Source organism: Octopus sinensis, linkage group LG20, assembly GCF_006345805.1.
Source record: "Octopus sinensis linkage group LG20, ASM634580v1, whole genome shotgun sequence".
In the NCBI taxonomy this organism is placed as follows: Eukaryota; Metazoa; Mollusca; class Cephalopoda; order Octopoda; family Octopodidae; genus Octopus; species Octopus sinensis.
The window spans coordinates 15,152,416-15,172,105 of NC_043016.1; the positions used below are offsets into that span (position 1 = coordinate 15,152,416).

General features: G+C 37.1%; 1 protein-coding gene across 2 annotated transcripts in view; it reads right to left on the bottom strand.

Moving 5' to 3' along the window:
* LOC115222458 (histone-lysine N-methyltransferase SETD1) overlaps window positions 1–19,690 on the bottom strand; it is a 94,174-nt gene that overhangs the window by 11,685 nt on the left and 62,799 nt on the right. Inside the window, exons 8-12 of one of the 2 annotated variants that reach the window (XM_029792654.2) lie at window positions 17,625–17,718; window positions 15,961–16,053; window positions 13,820–14,012; window positions 12,067–12,204; window positions 6,791–8,061 (exon numbers count right to left, since the gene is read on the bottom strand). In XM_029792654.2, coding sequence (XP_029648514.1) covers window positions 6,791–8,061; window positions 12,067–12,204; window positions 13,820–14,012; window positions 15,961–16,053; window positions 17,625–17,718 — 1,789 coding nt within the window. The remainder of the gene's footprint in view (window positions 1–6,790; window positions 8,062–12,066; window positions 12,205–13,819; window positions 14,013–15,960; window positions 16,054–17,624; window positions 17,719–19,690) is intronic. The other variant, XM_029792655.2, reaches the window with a different exon arrangement.

A 19,690-nucleotide genomic window follows, 5' to 3' on the forward strand; every position in this document is an offset into this window, starting at 1 on the left:
TACAGTTTAAAAATTAAAAATTAAATTAAAAACGTATAACCTTCCTTAAAAAAATCATATTACTATTTTACGATCTATATACCACAGTGACTAACTAATATCTTAAAATTTACGTACACGGGTTCTTTTTCCTTGTATGTATGTCCAAGGTCCTATCCCACCCCATTTTCATCCACCCTCCCCTATCTATGGTACTAGAGAGCAGAATCAGTACATTACACCCAATCCCCATTCCTTATCATCCCTGCCCATGCTATTTCAACCAATTACTCACTTGAGTCACTCTCTAATTCTCTCCTCTCCATTATACTCCATTCTGACCCCTTCTCTTATCTGCCATCATTCATTCTCAATATCCTCCTATATCTACCATCATGACCCACCTACTTTGGCCCCTTATGTATCATTATCTCTCCCTCTCCACAGCTCTACACACTATCCCACTACTTTCTCTTCTACTCTCATTCCTGAGCCACTCCTACATTTCTCACCTTGCTGTTCTGCATACTGACATTTCCCCTGCACCCCTACTCTTGTTCTTCACTCACAACACTAACCCCTAACTCCACTTGTTTATTCCCTCCCCACATTCTTATGGATGCATTCACTCTCTCTCTCTCATCCTCTTCCATGATTCATCATCCTTCTCCTTTCTGATGCTGACCTTTTTCTTTCAAGCACCCCCATCACTACCTTCCTTTCATCTCCTTCACCCACGTACCACCTGTACAGCAAAACACTTGTGCTTGTCCCACTATACTTTAGCATTTCAACACCTAGCCACTCATCTCCACCTTCCCCACCCACACTTCCTCTTTTCTTCTTTTCTGTCTTGTAAGTCACATGGCAACCTCACGGGTGCCAGTGGCACAAAAACAAAGAGAAAAGCATCCAGTAGACACTGTAAAGTGGTTGGTGTTTGAAAGGGTATCCAAACATAGAAACCATGCCAAACATGACAATGGAAATCAATGGAACCCTGCAGCTCACCAGTTCCCTGCCAAATCGTCCAACCCATGCCATCATGGAAATGGATATTAAATGATGATGATGATGATTTAGTACACAAATTCACAAATTTTCATAAAATTTCTTTCTGTCTTCCAAAGAAAGAGAATCCATGTTTTAAGACATGTCCACAAAGCAAGATAATCAAAACTACAAACATTCATTAATTCCATGGATCAAACTCTTCAGCAGAAACGACCAGGGACTAACACTAACTGCATCATCAATATATTTAAGCATATTTAAGGGTGGCAAGCTGGCAGAATCGTTAGCATGCCAGGCAAAATGCTTAGTGGCATTTCATCTACCGTTGCATTCTGAGTTCAAATGCTGCCCAGGTCGACTTTGCCTTTCATCCTTTCAGGGTCGATTAAATAAGTACCAGTTACACACTGGCGTAAATATAATCGACTTAATCCCTTTATCCTTGTTTGTCCCCTTTATGTTTAACCCCCTGTGCGCAATAAAGAAATAAATATATTTAAACATTCTTTTTTCTATGTTCTGTACTCAAAAGGGAAAACTACAAAAGGTAAAAAAATGACATTTTTAGTTTTGTAGATGTGTGAGTTGTTGCCAATGTGTCAGGCAATGACAGATTTTAGATTAACCCTTTTGTTACCAACCCAGCTGAAACTGCCTCTCGCTCTGTAGTACAAATGTCTTGTTTTCATAAGTTTTAGATTAAAATCTTCCACTAAACAAACCTTAGTCAAAATTTATGTTCCTAATATTAGCTTAATGATAACTATGTCATTTTACTAAATTCTTTGTTATATTTAAAATTAATTGAAAGAAACACAGCATCTCAACAAAAATACGGTAACGAAAGGGTTAACTTGAACCTATGTAACACACATTTGTTGGTTACTCCTGAAATAAATTAGTATCAAATTAGTATCAGAACTGATTTCAAAAATAGAAAACGTAAAAAGCAACATGTAAAACGATATAATTCAATTTTGAAATTACTTCATGTTATCAAAACCAAATCATTTCTGGAGAAATTCATAGCCGTGAATCATGGATTATGGCAAATTAAGGGTAGATTGAATAAAAATTGCTTTGTAAAGTGGAAAAATTGTCTGCTCCATGGAAGGTTTCTATATGGTCGTTTGATAAGGTAAAAATAAGAATCAAGTCCCATTCAAATTATACCCTTTCTTTAAAATGAACATATTTAATAATGAGGTCCTATATACACAATGCCTTAAAAAAAAATAACAGGCAAAGATGGTCATAAGAAAATCTGATCATAGTCTGCTTGGTCAGAACTGACCTGGGCTAAACAACAGCAACAACAACAACAATACATGCTAACACAATATTTTAATGTTCATTTTTTCAAAACTTTGCATGACAAACACTGACAAGAATTTTAAGAGTAGAATGGTCAGTTAGTTCAATACTTGTGCCATGTTAATGACTGGAGTGTGTACCAAAGCCAGACTAAAACTACTTAACCATAGAAATGTAACTTTTCTTTGACTATATCTCTCACTCAGCCAACACAACCACTTCTCCTCCACCCTTCATAACCCTAAAACCCCATTCTAAACACATTACTCAATTATTTGCCCTCAAAACTGTAACTCTCTGGAATTTCTCCCTACCAATATTTTATGTAAAAGTGCCTGTGTGGTGCCACATAAAAAACACCCGTGTGACACTGTATAAAAGCGCCCAGTACTCTGTAAAGTGGTTGGCATTAGGAGGTGGGCAGCATCCAGCTGTAGAAACCATGCCATATCAGACTAGAGCCTGGTGCAGTTGCCCAGCTTGCCAACTCTAGTCAAACTGTCCAACCCATGCCAGCATGGACAATGGATGTTAAATGATGATGATCCATCATACCACAAAGGTGACGGATACTGACATTGCTCTTCCATTGGGAAAAAAAACAAAACACAAAAAAGATTTTAGCAGATCTAAATTCTGGCAACTGGTACTCAGTCAGTTACGACGATGAGGATTCCAGTTGATCCAATCAATGGAAGAGCTTGCTTGTGAAATTAACGTGCAAGTGGCTGAGCGCTCCACATACACGCGTACCTTTAACGTAGTTCACTGGAAACTTCAGCATGATACAGAATGTGACGAGGCCAGTCCATTTTGAGATACAGATGCTACTCATTTTTGTCAGCTGAGTGAACTGGAACAATGCGAAATAAAGTATCTTGCTCAAAGACACAACGCGTTGTTGGGAATTGAACTCATGACCTTACGATCATGAGCCAAATGTCCTAAACACTGAGCAAAGCATCTTCACAGACCTAAACAGAATTATTATAATAAATCTAATTATTATGGTGAGCATTGACATGTAAACAGTTCCTTCTTGTGAATCTATTTAGCACATGGTATACACTATTTAACTAGTTCATATCTAAATAGAACCAGTTAAATAGTATATGCCATGTGCTAAATAGATTTGCAAGAAGGGACTGTTTACATGTCAATGCTCACCATAACAATTACAAATGATTTTTTAAAAGATTCATTTATTAAAAGACAGCATCGCAAATAATGTATAATCTGATATTCAAATGCTAATGTTCACACACTATTATTGTCAGTGAATACAATATTTGTTCTGATGACATAATATTAGAAACATGGAAGGTAACAAACTGGCAGAACTGTTAGCATGCAGGGCAAAACACGTAGAAGCATTTCACCTGTCTTTACGTTCATCATCATTTAAAGTCCACCTTGCATGTAGGCATGGATAGGGCAGTTGACAGGAGCAGGCCAGGTAGAAAACTACTCCAGGCTACTGTGACTGTTTTGCCAGGGATTTTATGGCTGGATGCTCTTCCTAACACCAACCACTCTGCAGAGTGGACTCAGTGCTTTTTATGTGGTACCAGCACAGGTAAAATTGTTTTGGCATGGTTTTTACAACTGGATGCTCTTCCAGATGCCAACCTATTTACAGTGTGGACTGGATGCATTTTAAGTGGCACCAGCACTGACAGGGTCACCATGTAACCTGCAAGACAAGGAATTATGAGAGGTAAGGGAGCATTGGAGGAGTGGAACTTGTGTTAAATGACGAAAGGTTAGAGTGTGATATAGAGAGAGAAGCAGGTGTTTTGCTATAGAGGAAGGGGCATTGGAGGAGGTGATTCTGGGTCAGATGAAAGGTTAGAGTGTGATAGAGAAACACTCTAACAGAGTGGTGTCTTACTATAGAGGCAGCTGATGGTTGCTCAGCCAGAGAGAGAGAGAGAGAGAGAGAGAGAAAGAGAGAGAGAAAGAGTTCAAATTCTGCTGAGGTCCACTTTGCCTTTCATCCTTTCAGGGTCGACAGAATAAGCACCAGCTGGGTACTGGCGATTGATCTAACAACTTAACCCCTCCCGGTATTACTGGCTTTGTGCCAAAGTTTCAAACCAGTATTAGGAACATTTCACAAGCCTAGATTGTAAAGAATCAAATGCTATGCAATCATGGTCCATTCTTTATTTGATGACACTCTTCCGTGCTGAATCTTTTGACTGAAGTTTCATTTATTATTCACATCATGAGAAAACTCATTAAGCCACAACAGTTAAAGAATTGTTAAACAGGTTTCACTATATTCATACATATGTACAAAATAACTAGAGTTAAGTAAAAGGTATTTTAGTAATTCAAGTGAGACAATAAATCAAGTGACAAGTTCCTTATGAACACTATGCAATATATAAGGACTTCACACGATTAAAAATTATTTATTTAAAAAAAAAATAGAGTAAGAGAATAAAAATTTAATTCTTTCTGGATCTGCCCAACTATTTCACTATGAGATATGTAATACTGGTGAATGATCTTACTATGAGATTATTCTTCCTTGTGCTAACCACTGATGTTGTCTATCATTGATAACACCCAGTAACAAAACAACTACAGAACATACCATTTGTACCTTGTTGTTCAAGCATTCTTAGGTTACACATCCAATGGAGCATGCTGAAAATGATTCTAGTCTTCTCATGTTTTTTACATGGTTCATGTCTCATTAACATGTAGCATAGCTGTTTGTACACAAGCATCATACAATCTACCTTTCACTTTTGAGAGAGAGAAATCTTTTGTTATATCAACAGACGTCACAGTTCTCTAAATTTTCTCCAGCCAGTCCTTATTCTAGCAACTATATTTTGAGAACATCTTCCTCCACTGCTAATTAGGTAACAGAAACTATCTACTACTTTCAGAAATCCTGGCCATTAGAGAAAGTCTATTTCTTGTGTTCTTCATGTTTATTGCTCCTCAGTATCTGCCAGTCAACTTTCTCTTTTAACCTGTCAGTGATAACACTGCACCTGTTGTGTGTCCATATTTTGCATTGGGTATATTATATGGAATTTCTACCTATATCTTTTCTATATAATGAGCAGGATCATTTTCCTGCATGCTGTAACTTTGGTCTTTTTTAATAAACTTTAAGGCTCTTTGATTCCAGGTTTTGCTTCCACACCTGAAATTTCATTTCTAATTCTACAATTGCTTCAATTAGAAGAACATGATCATCAGCATACAGCAGTTCTCACAGTTAACTGGTCTTGAATTCCTGTTATAGTCTGAAGGACTATGATGAACAGGAGGGGGTGGCTAAGAACTAGTCCTGGTGAACACCTACCTTTCTGTTAAATTTGTCACTGTACTTATTAACCCTCAACTTGCTAACAGCACCTCTGTACATGGCCTGTATGGCTCTCACAAACCATTTGTCTCCCCTAATTACTACAGTAACCACAGTGCAAATGTTCCTGTCAAAGACAGTGACTTTTAACCAAGTGCTTCAGTAGTTGCCTTACAAGAACGACAACATCAAATAGTAGCACTTCTTGACATAAAACCAAACTGAATCTCATCAAGGTTAATCCCCTTCCTAATTAATTTAATGAAACTTTCATAACTGGTTCAGCAATTTAATACCTTTGTAATTACTTCTCTTTAAGACATTCCCTTTACTCTTGTAAATAGTTTACAATAATTCTGTTACACCACTCATGGGGTATAACAACTTCATGTGCAACCTGCCTAACTAGGCAGGTAACTAGGCTGTATCCTCCAACACCAAAAATTTTAAGCATCTTACAGTAATTTCTGATGGCCCTGGGACTTTCTTGCCTTCATCCCTTTAACTGCCCTATCGTGCTGCCATCAACTAAAATGGCTGATCCTACTGTTGGGTTCACTTTGGGAAGACATTTCTCCTATGCATTCTTCACATTTAATAGCTTCTTGTAATAGCACTTCATGACTTATGTGTGCATGTGTGTGTGTGCATGCTTGTACTTGCATCTTTGCATCTCATTACTAGGTTATTGGTGCTGGTTTAATTGTCCATAACATGACGATATATCCAAGAAAGCCTGATAGAACAATTACAAAACTTAGAATAAATATGCTTCAAGATGGTACCCCAACATGGCTACAGTCCACTGACTGAAGTAAAGAATAAAAGAATATATGCTAGATTTATATGAAGAAATTTACAGACATTCAATCTCCTAATTTTAGCAATAACTGCTTTATCATTAGGTCCAACGGGTCACCTAATTTAGGAGCAGACATCTAATACTTTCCCAACAAAACAACAAAACTGTAGCTCTACAACACAAAATCAGAAAACTATAACATCACAACAGTGAAGCAACAATTATTATTGTCTCTCAGAAAAGGCTGTAATGAGGAAAATCAAGGCATTAACACTGCTTTCCCACAATCATAGCATAAATTGTTCAACTTGCAGCAGTTAATAACAACTAGAAAACACTTTGTTGCTTACCAGACTTATGCACCGGTCTTATCTGTTCATCTGTTTTCCGTTTCTTTTTTGGTGGTGGTGGGTCAGGGATATCTGTGTGTGGATGATCCACCCAAAATATATCATTCAACCAATCGAACATTGGATCTTCCGACTGCAATAAAGTATCGTATGTTCGTCGGAGAAAGCTTATGTCTTCTAAGTCAATTCCTTTATTATATATGTCAAAGAAAATTTGCTTTTCTTCCTCATAGGTCCGAGGCTGGAATTGAACTTTTGGTTTAACTACCGTGTCCATAATATCACCTTCTCTTTCGTTTACCGATTTATTTGTGATATCACTCAACATTGAATCCTTGGTACGTTTCTTTTTCTTTTTGGGTTTTAATCTATCATCATCTAATGCCATCTGACCTTTTGGCATGGCGACGCCAACTGCTGATGCAGCAGCAAAATGGTCACCAACTGCCCACGATGGTCGCATTTGTACTTCTGATGTAGACTCATCCGTTAATTTATAGTCTTTAAAAGCAGCCTCAGATAAAGCTGAGCTGCCTGTTTCCAACGATTTACTCTCATCGTGAATACTTCCAATTGCATGAGGTAAGCAGTAATTGTGATCAATAAATATCTCCACTGGTGGATTATCCTCATCACATGATTCAGTACGGTCTGAATCATCTGAATCATCAACACTATGACTGGTATCTTCATCTAATTTCAAGTTCAATGATGGTGAAACTCCTTGTGGCCCAGCAGCAACATAATCGTGTTCAGCAATTGCAGGAACAACGTATGCTTTTGACCGATCTGCTTTACAGACATCTTCATCGACTGTAGTAGTCATTTCTGATGAAATATCAGCAACTGGTACATCCTGTTCATTCGTCACAGTGGAATTTCTATCTTCATCTGTTTCATCCCAAACTTTACACGGTTTCTTTGCAAAAGTATTTAAATTCACACCATCTATTTTGTCTGACGTAACATCAGCTAATTCTGCACCACTAGCCAACACTTTTGGTGTTATCACACAATGCTCTGAATCTACTAATGAAATCTGTTCATCCACTTTGTTTTCATTATCAATACAAATTTCAGATTTTTCAATATTTTTTGTTTCTATCTGGTCCTTTACCAAGTCATTTGTAATAACGTTTTGACATTCATTCATTTCTAATTCATTAACAAGTATATTTTGTTTTGTTTCTTCTTTGACTGGAGATGATGGAAGTTTAAGACACACAGATAATTCTGGTTTTGAATTATTTGACACTTTGGTTTCAGTTTCCCTGCAATAATATCAAAAACAATGTATGAATTTTAAAACATAAAGCAAAGTAAAGAAATAGAAATAATAATGCAACACAAAAGTGGTGTCTGTTGCACACCCAAGAACATGAATGCAGATATACACAAATATAAAGATAATAGAAATATTTGTCCAGACAAATCACAAGAATATCTGTAAACAAGCCATCACAGAAGCAGTTCGAAAAAAAAAACACAAGTGCAACAATTCCAAAGCTTCACCAAATAGCAGTCAAATATAAAATTTATAGAGTTCAACTTTGCTCTGTAGTTATCTCAGCTTTGCTTTCTAGACTGGATACATTACCTTAAATCAAAGATATTCACCTGAAATACGGTAAAAAAAAAAATCAAGATCCCTAGTACATTATTTACATTTGACGAATATTTATCCTCATCTTCTTTGTTGTTAACACAACGTTTCGGCTGATATAACCTCCAGCCTTGATCAGGTGTCTTCGGGAAATTTCCAACCTGGGTTCTTATTCCTAAGGTATTTTTCGATGTTGTTATTATTATTCAGGTAACTTCCCGGCATTGAACTCAGAATCTTGGGGTTAGTAGCCAGCGATCTTAACCACTATGCCATATGCCCGTTGAAAAATACCTTAGGAACGAGACCCCAAGTTTGAAATTTTCCCAAGACACCTGATGAAGTTTTACTTTTTCCAGTACCTTTCTCACATTCCACCTTAGTTCATCTCCCTAAGCTTTTGGTATCATTACAGCTATCAGTCCAATAGGGGCTATTATGTCCAAGTATAGAATGTGCTTGATGCTTGTCGCAAAGTTGAGACCTTTGTTTTGTACTGCTTCTTCAGAGCTTTCCAGATGGGTGATGGACTTCAGTCTTCAATCCTCTGAACTTTGAGTTTCAGAAACTTCCTAACCTGGCGTGTCATCACCATTTCAAATTCTTTCGTGTATGACTTTTCTAGATTTTGTTCATCTCTGGTTATTTTCCTAAGCAATGAAGATAACCTCTCTCTGATTTCGTTATTTAGCTGATGTTTTTTTCAAAGGTTCTAATGGATCCTCTCATGGACGAGGGCATATCCTGCCCTTTCTGCTACTCTTCTACCTTTATATGAACCCACTGGTGTCATTATATTCAGGCCAGGTGGTATTAGCTTTGAGTCCCTACATCTACACAGGAAAGTTAGATGGTTTGAAAGACGAGCTAGTTTTTGAGGGAATTTCTCTATATGTCTCCATTGAAGTCTAATGTCAGCTCCATACTGATTACATAATACAGAACTGTATTTAAGAGAAGAGGAATTATGTACATTATTTACATTTGATGGATATTTGTCCTCACTATACCCTCCAGCATTCATCCAGTGTATTGGGGAAATTTCGAACCTGGGTTCTCATTCCTAAAGTATTTTTCAATGTTATTATTATTATTGTTAAGGTCACTGCCTGGAATTGAACTTGGAATCTTGGGGTTAGTAGCCTGCACTCTGAACCACGACACCATATTATGGAGTGAATTTTTAGGGCTTATAAATTTAATATTCTCCTATCCTTCCTTAATACCAGTTCCCATATGCTGCTCATATCTGCATCTCAGTCTGCTTAGGAGGTTGTTGTGTCCTAGAGTATCCGCTGCTTCTTTTAGTTTTCGTATTTTCCAGTAGTGTTCTCTGTCTATTATTTTAACTTCATCCCACAGGGGGAGGTGGTCTCCATTTTTCCATACACGATCAGCTATACCCGATTTATCAATATCTCCTCATGTCACAGCTTTGTGATGTTCTATTTCTTTACTACCCAGAAGGGGCTAAACACAGAGAGGACAAACAAACGGATTAAGTCAATTATATTGACCCCAGTGCGTAACTGGTACTTATTTAATCGACCCCGAAAGGATGAAAGGCAAAGTCGACCTCGGCGGAATTTGAACTCAGCTTTGCGATGTTCGTCTACCCTTATTTTGAGGGGGCGACATGTTTTGCCTTTGTATAACCTACCACAGCTGCATGGGATGAAGGACATGCAGTCTTTGGTCATATTCTCTTCTATTGGTGGTTTTACTCAAAGGAGATATTTGCAAAGTGTTGTATTACTCTCGAATACTGTCCTGGTGTCATATGGGTCGCACATCTTTTATATCTTTTCGCAGAGCCCTTTCACATAGGGTAGACAGACTGTAGGCAGTTTATTGGTTTCATCCTCTCTTTCCTTCATAATTGGAGTGGATGGTATGTTTTTGGGGTAGTTGCTGCTTAACAGATTGTTACTGAGCTTGATCATTTCTTCGTGGTGGGTATCATGATCGCTACTTATATTCTTTGCACAATGTTTTAGGCACTGAAGCAATCCCTCTCAGCGCAACCGGCCGTTGCCAGCGCCGCCTCGACTGGCTTCTGTGCCGGTGGCACATAAAAAGCACCATCCGAACGTGGCCGATGCCAGTGCCCCCTTGGCTGGCTTCCGTGCCGGTGGCACGTTAAAAGCAACCAACCAATCGTGGCCGATGCCAGACCCCCCCCCCCCCGGTACCTGTGCAGGTGGCACGTAAAAAGCACCCACTACACTCGCGGAGTGGTTGGCGTTAGGAAGAGCATCCAGCTGTAGAAACACTGCCAGATCAGACTGGAGCCTGGTGCAGCCCTGGCTTCCCAGACTCCGGTCGAACCGTCCAACCCGTGCTAGCGCGGAAAATGGACATTAAACGATGATAATGATGATGATGGTGGGAGTGATGGTCAGCTTGCGGTATACGGATGTCCTGAATCCATATTTGGTGCGTGTTATCAATATGTCCAGGAATGCCAGCTGATTGTCTTTTTCCTTTTCCATTGTGAACTGTATGGGTGACTTTATTGAGTTCACATGTTCTAACAGCACTTGGACACCTTCTTGGTGGGGCCAGAGAATAAAGGTGTCATCAACATGTCGCAGCCATAAGGTTGGTTTTTAGTGGTGTTGATCCTAAAGCCAAATTCTCAAAGTATTCCATGGTTGGCGTTAGGAAGGGCATCCAGCTGTAGAAACACTGCCAGATCAGACTGGGCCTGATGCAGCCTTCTGGCTTTACAGACCCCAGTTGAACCGTCCAACCCATGCTAGCATGGAAAGCGGACGCTAAATGATGATGATGATGATGATGATGATATTGGTTATTATCAGTGATAATAGCGAACCCATAGCCCAACCCTCCTCTTGTCGATATATATCAGTATCCATACTGAAATGGGTAGTTTCTACACAGAAGGTCAACATTTCCATCAAGTTTCTTATTGTAGTTTGTGGCAATAAAGTAATTTACAGACCATATTCTGCCAACTATGAACACCAAGATTTACTATGTTCTCTATAGTTTTCCCTCCAGACTTTAAGGATATACTTGCAATAACTTCTAACCTCATACCCCTTTGTAGTCGATGCAAAAATTATTATTCTTGCCTCAGGAAAAAAACCATAACTAGTCTTTATTTACTAAAACTTTGCTTCCAACTCAGCAACACTTCAAATTCCACAACATGTGCTAATCATCAGAGAAAATGGTCTAAAAAACAAACTAAAAAACATAATTATGTAATTCATATTAAAAAAAAGTCTTACTGTAAGTTTATTATTAATCACCCATGCTAGCATGGAAAACGGACGCTAAACGATGATGATGATGATGATGATGATGATGAATTGGACATTTTGAAGAGTTTTTATCTTGTATTTTAACATGATTTAACCCCTTAGCGTTTAAGCTAGTCATATCCAGCCAAAACATTCTGTTTTAATGTTCAAACTGGCCAGATCTGGCTTCTCGTTATCTATGCTACAATGCCTTTCTAAAAATAAGTATCATTGAAACCTCAAAGCTATGAGATAAACAAAATGAATAAATAAGCATTACATTTGACAGAATAATCTGAAATCTAAAGGATTAAACATCAATTCAGTTCCTATGGATAATAAGGTGGATTACTAATTTGGATTACTAAAACACTGGTTTCATGCTTGGGTGAATATCAACTTACCAGAATCCTTCTTTTAAAGATTCCTTTGAGACGTTTCCGTCTGAATATTGTTCCACAACAGCTGTATTTCTCAGCATGTCATCTTGGTCATTAGAAGGTAATGGTGGGAAATCAGGTGCTGCTCCACATAAGACTTGACTAAAATGTGAACAAATAATTAGGTCTAGTTGAAATTTGATATATGGAAATCACATATGGGAATCACCTTACTCCTCTCCATACTGGTACTTCCCTTCAACTGCACTTCCATCCATGTTCATCACTCACTATATTCACCTCTACCTCTGATCTTTAACCATCCGTTATTCCTCCTCACCTTTTTTATGAGAATATCCACTTCCCATGACCCACTGTCAGTATCCTTTCTTATGCCCATCCTTGACAGTTTTCTCCAGCACCCCAATACTTCCTTTTATATCCTTCAGCCACATATCTCCTCTATAGCAAGACATCTGTGCTTGTCCCTCTATCTTAAGATCACCTTCTTGTACCTCGATGCTCCATCACTACCTATCTTTTACCCCCTTCAGCCATGTATCTCTTCTATCTTGCTTTAGCCTTTCAACACTTGGTATAAAACTACCTTTTCTCCTCTCAAATATTTCCCACTAAAGTAATGAAAGCTTTTGCCCTTTTCCATTTTCTTGTTCTTTTTCTGTCTTGCGAGTTATGTGGCGACCTCACTAGATCCAATTTTCATTATCAATTAAGGCACCCAGTACACACTGTATAGTATGGGCATCCAGCCATAGAAACCACTGGAGCCTGACAATGACTTGCAACTTGCTGGATTCTGTCAAACCATCCAACCCATGCCAGCATGGAAAGCTGACATATGATAATGATGATGATGATGATGATGAATACTTGAGCATGAAAAATGTACCCATAGAGATCTTTTATTGCTGTAAATTATTTAAAGAATTGGAACTTTATTAATAACATATAACCAAACATTTTGTCAAAAATGTTGAAAGTAAACCATGTTGAGCATGAGAAATGACACTAGTATATGAAGTTTCAAACTGTTTAGTTAGAAAAAAATAATTTAAAAAATCTGAGTGAAACTTTATACTTCTAAAATACACAAAATATTAAAATTTTCTTTTAATAAAATTCCTAACAATATTTAATTATAAAAGCATAATATGATTTTTCAAATACTGAATGGCTAGGGGGGAGGGGGAATCCATCTATGTAAAATAGGAACCAAAGGGGTTCTATAAGTCAAAAATGGTTGAGAAGCACTGATTAAATGGATTTGCAGATAACACGTACCATAGTTCAATTCATTCAGGAATTAAACAAGAACAACAGTTACTTCAATGAAAATAAATCTTTAAAATCTCTTCTATCAGGGATGCAACCCCCCCCCACACCCCAAAAAAACTTGCACAAGAGCACTAAAATGAAAAGATATCTCAAAGAAACAAATCCACAAAAGTTTATTCCTTATTCTTTTACTGGTTTTAGTGACTGGACTGGGTCATGCTGGAGCACTACTGTCCAAGGCATTTTTAAAAGTCCTCCGCACAGCTCATTTGTGTTGTGCCATAATTCACAAAACTGAGATACGATAATTTAGTTGGGTGCAAAATATTTTGTTTTCTCAAGACAGCTACATCCACATCAATGTAAGAAATATAAAGTCTATTATATTCTTGCTTCAAAAGTTTTGGTGACCATATAACCAAACATTTTTGCATTTCAATGAGAATTTTAAACCTTAAAAACAAAATGTTTAGAACAATACCTCTCTGCTTTTCTGATCTTCTCCTCCTCCTCATCCTCCTCCTCTTCATCCTCTTCTTCACTTCCTTCTTCAGATGATTCGGAAGACTCCTCTGATACATCATCAGTGTCTTCTTCAGTGCTCTCTTCACTACCATCATCATCATCATCGTCATCATCTTCATCATCATCGTCGTCGTCGTCGTCATCTGAAGCTACAAATTTTGATAGAATATAGTAGAATACCATCAACAACTGTACTGTAAACCATAACAAAAATATAAACTGCAATATTTTATCAAAATTTCAAACCTAAAAATCAGGCACCACATCATACTCAGAAACAAAGTTATTTTCCTCATTTCCTAATGCATGGTCATCCATGTAAAGCGAAAGTAAGTTATAATTTTGTTCAAGCTGTTAAATTACAAAGAGTTTAAAATCACTATCATAATCACTATAATAATAATAATAATAATAGAAATATTAAAATTACTAAGTCTCTCTAAAGGAGATTACAGCAGCGTTACTGGATATTAATAGTTATCGCCATACTAATATGGTAGTCTATAAATATAAGACTAAAGCTGTCGCTGATTAGCTCTAAGAGGCCATCGCCTCTAGCTAGCTATTTGACACACGAACCTGCGTCCATTACAATAATAATAATAATAGTTACCTTTTCTTAAGATTGTGATAATACAATGTAAGAAACCACATCAGTCACTTAGTACTATAGGTCTATACAAGATACATTCTTGAGACGAATACCATAGTTGTGCAGCTTTCTACAGTATATCCATGTCAAGTATGATGTACAGAATGCTATTCTGAACCAATACTTCTTTCGCCATCAATGACAAATTTTTGCCCAGCCCACCAGCTATTTGCAGTACCAGTGATTTGTTAATCATTGTTTTTCTATATCAATAGAAACTAAATTTGTCTAAACAGGTGGTTGCTCATGGATGCTTGCTACTGATGATATGCAAGTACACAGAAATCCAGATTTAGCAATCCCACTGCATAATTTCCATCTACTACTGATATGTTATTTTGCTGTGTAGCACTTTACATCTATATGAGGTGTTTCCTCAAGAAGAATACTGCAGCTGTGTGGTTTTCTACCAGATATCCATGTTAAGATAGATAGAATGCTATTTTGAAATAACATTTTTTTCCATCACTAATAACAAAACATCAAAAAGATGCAGAAGCAAAATGTAAAACTGATATGAAAACAATGAAAGGCTGGCATGTATGGAAAAAGTTATGAAAGTAAATGGTTTCAGCTGACTTGATTTAAGATGAGGTTCTTATAGCAGGGTTTGTAGAAGATTTAAAAAATTCCACATGTAGAAACAAAACTTAGAATTAAAAGATCTCAAGGTAAACTTATCATAAAATAAGGTTTTAGTAAGAAGACAGTCAGGGAAATTGTTGAGCTCAATCTGCAGAAAAAGAGTAGAGAAAAAGTATGCCCTACATGATCTATAGATGCACAGAGCTATAGGGAAATCAAAGGCAGGGTGACAGTGGATAAAGACTTTGCCCGTGGTTGATATACAGAAGTGAGGCCTCAGAGAAGCAGTAAAGTGAATTCTTTGCAAGGCTTAGAGAGCTTCTATAGTGGTGAGAAGGTATACGGAAAGCAGAGTTACAAGAATAAGAGATAATACCTTTGAACAAAAGATAGATTGTAAGATGAAGTGTAATGTTGCTTAGTAGTGAGATATGGGAGTGAATGCTGATGCCCGGAACTTAGAAAGGAACGAGGCAGACATCATTCACTAAATATGTAATGTTGCTGTGCATCAATACCAAGGAATAAATGAAATGATGTGACAACTTCACTGGTATGGACATGTAATGTGTACGGATGGTGAGAGGTGGGTGCAAAAGTGCAACGAGATTCATGTGGAAGGACCCCGTAGAAGAGGAAAACCAATGAAGACATAAACAGAAGTGGTGAGTGCAGATCCCAGAAAGCTGAACCTCACAAAAGGATGTGTTGGGATAGAGTGATGGAGAGGACTAGCTCGACCAATAAAAACATTGAAAAAAGGAAAATTATAATCTTCCTCTTTATCCTCAGGGAGGAGGAGGAGCTGCCATTGATGATCCTTTCAAACAAATTATAGAATATTTATAGAATATCCTTACCATCGGATTTCTCATCTTCACTTGCAGATTCTTCACCACTGCCAAAATGCTTCTTTTTCAATAGAGATTGACAAACAACATTATTATCCTCATCTGAAAGAAAAGATGCAAACATTTTTTGCAATTGTAGATTTACAATTAAATATTTTTTATGCTAAAAATACAGCAATTGTATCTTCCAGCTTAGAAAAGAACAATATTAAATCCTAAATGTCCCACATAGTAGTTTCCCTATTTGGTTTACTATTAATGCTTGTACCACTTTTTATATTTGCCTCTTTGTTGATTCAACTAAAAGCAGGCTCACACCATTACATTTGGCTTTCAAAAACTCCCCTCAGTTATGCTACACCTCCTTCCTTTTTGTTGTTAGTCAGAACAAGTACAGGATGTCTTTTGACAAAATAAAGTCTCAATTCATCATGGTTTCTATTCTGAATTATTTAATGGGTCTTATTCTTACAACAATAAAAATAAAAATCCTCTAGGCTCTGTGTATTTTCAAGGTAAGTAAAACATAACATTTACTTTTATCTTGGTACAACTCTTCTCCATATTTTTTTTCCTCTTCTTCCATGGACAGCCAGATATCTCCTATAATTTGAACTGCTTCCCTATTCCATATGTGGCTTTGTTCATAGAATTTCTAAGAAGTTTCCAAACACCTTCAGTTTAAGGAGGCAACCTCTATGGCTATTTTGAAGTTGACTTTTACTAAATCATTTTCCAATTTTTCCTTTTGCTAGTTCTTGAAACCTGGGTTCTAACTTTAATTCATTAGTAAATGAACTAAGCTAGAATCCAGGTAAGATTTTATTTCCATGTTTATCTTATAACAAAGGACGGACACTACAAATAATGAATTTGAATTCTTTAGATTCTCTAGTAGTAGTTGTAGATTCAAAGTGTTGGCAGTCTTCCATTTGTATCTTCTTGAACTCATATCAATATGTAATCAATAGCAACCTCGTCAATGATGTTTCAAAATGGTGAGGTCAATGGCACATCATTTTCTATTCAAAATGACTAAAAAACACCATTTTTGTGAAATTAAAAGAATTTACTAAATCTCTTGTTAAACCAAAGGATGTTCCTAACGTCATTCAACACATTTGTTCACATTCAAGAATTATTCCTTTGACAGGAGTGCCAAACAGCTGAAATTCATAGATTATATGCACAGGTATGGCTGTGAGGTAATAGGTTTGCTTCCCAACCACATGGTTCCAGGTTCAGTCCCACTGCATGGCAACTTGGTCAAGTGTCTTCTACAATAGCACCAGGTCAACCAAAGCCTTGTGAGTAGATTTAGTTTACAAAAACTGAAAAAAGCCTGTCATGTGTCTGTCTCCCACCATTACCCCTCCCCGCCGTCAAAGGACAGGGGGAACTTTTTGTTGCAAATAGACTCATGTAGAAAAGCAATTAATACCAACCAGTGCGAAACTCTACTAGTCCTTAAAGACAAACTTCCTATTTTAAAGTGATCCAAATTATAAAAAAAAAACATCCACTAAAATTTCATATTAGTTTATATTTCAAACACCAGCTTAATTATTTTTCCCAAAATTGATTATTTTCAAAATTAATTGAAATCTCAGGGCAGTGTTATCTGAAACACGGTAAGAAAATGGGCAAAATATTTAAAGATTAAATGGTTTTACCAGAATCATCTTCAGCATTCGATGCAAATGATTCAGCTGCTTTACTGTCTTCATCATCAGGAGGTGGTGGAGATGGTGGGCGGAACACTTTTTTCTGTTGGAAGCAGAAACAGGACATCAAATTGCATCATTAATAAAAAGAAAACTACAAAGAAAGAATCTGTCAAGACATGCAAGGTTTCATCAGAGGAGAGTATGAAGAATGCCAGGGCATCCTACACAATTGCAGTGTTTGACAATTTTTCCATGAAAGAAAATACTTGATAACCCTGGGCCTCATGGAGGGAATGACAAAGGACTAGAATCATTGGAAATTAGATATCTTCGAATACTGCTCTCCTTTTGTTACCACTTAATGTTTTCTTGCTTATCCATTAATATTGTCCTCTCTGCCCACATGTTACGCTGATCATGCCTCTTCTTTATGAACAAACAAATTATCTCCCCTCATGCACAATGTCTGCCTCTCCTCCCACTACTCATCCAGCCACCCGTCATCTCTCTCCTCTCTCTTGTATTCTCCCTGTCAACTGTATCAACTTAACTATCCTGCTGCTCTCACCCCCACTTCTCTTCTGCATCCCTCTACCTCCTCTAACTCATCATTCATTATCCATCACCCCTTATCTACCCACCTTACATCCACACATCAACAACCTATCCTATACTCCCTTCACCCATTTCCCCTATCTCTTGCACCTCCCAGACCCACACCTACTTCCACTGTTCCCCCCACCGCTCACTTCTTCTCATCTCATACCTCCAAGGGACACCTCACCACCACTATTTATTTCTTTGCAGCCCTCTCTCTCTCTCTCTCTCTCTTCTGAGTGTGAGTAGCTAAGTACCTCGTCTCCAACAAGAACCTCCTGGTCTGCTCCCACTCCATACTTTTCTAACTCTTCATCTCCTAGCATAAAGCTGATACCCACCTTCTCGGAATTTCAAGTTTTGCATGTTATTTGGCAACCTCACTAGTGTTGGTGCCATAATAAAAAAGCACCCAGCACATGCTGTAAAGTGAATAACAGTAGAAAGATCATCCAACTACAGAAATAATGCCAAAGCAGATTCTGGAGCATGATGCATTCCTTGGGGCCACCCTATGCTGTGAGACCATCCAAACCATGCCAGCATGAAACATGGATGTTAAATGATATCAATAATATAATGACGATCCGATAATTTAGATTTCTCAAAAAATGCTCTATTTTCAAATTGACCTCAATTTTGATTATTTTGAAAAAAATAACTTGTAATTTTAATTTACCTGTAAGGTGACAAATTCTGCTAATGTATAGTGATTCTTTTCATCTCTATGGCACATATTCTTCATTTAGTAGTTTTCTTCAAACATTTTAACAAATTCCAGTATTTTATACTATTTTACTATTATGTGTACTTGTCTATATGTATTCAAAATTAGTTAGAAATTCAATATGTACAATTTTCCTTTGATGTTCTATACTACAATTATGTTTCTTTTCTTATTTGTTTTGAATACCAGGCTAGTAACTCATTTTACATAATGATACCTAAATGAAACTAAAATAATATTACATTTCACTAAGTTCGCAATTGTAATAAAAGTAACCTTGAAATAATTTCTTCATAGATTTATATAAAAACTCTTAAATGAATTCCAAATATTAATAAATGTAAGAAGTTTTAGTTGTTATACAGAACAAGTTTGGATTCACAATTACTTTCAAATTTAACTGAACAGAAATATAGCAAGCAACATATTCTGACAGGAAATTCTCATCCTAAGAATTAATAAGGCAGTTATTCAAAGAAACCATTTCACACTCAAGACTAGGTCTTTTGTTGAATAGGAACTATGTGTATAAAACACCTATTTTAGCAGACAATGCCATCCATTCTAGTACATGATATCATGTTTGTTTTGTGGGTTCTTACTGCTTGCAATAGCATTTGTCTTGTAATATTTAACTTCCAGGAAAGGTGGTGAGCTGGCAGAAATGATAGCATGCTGGGTGAAATGCTTAGCTGTATTTTGTCAGTCTTTACATTCTGAGTTCAAATTCCACTGAAGTCGACTTTGC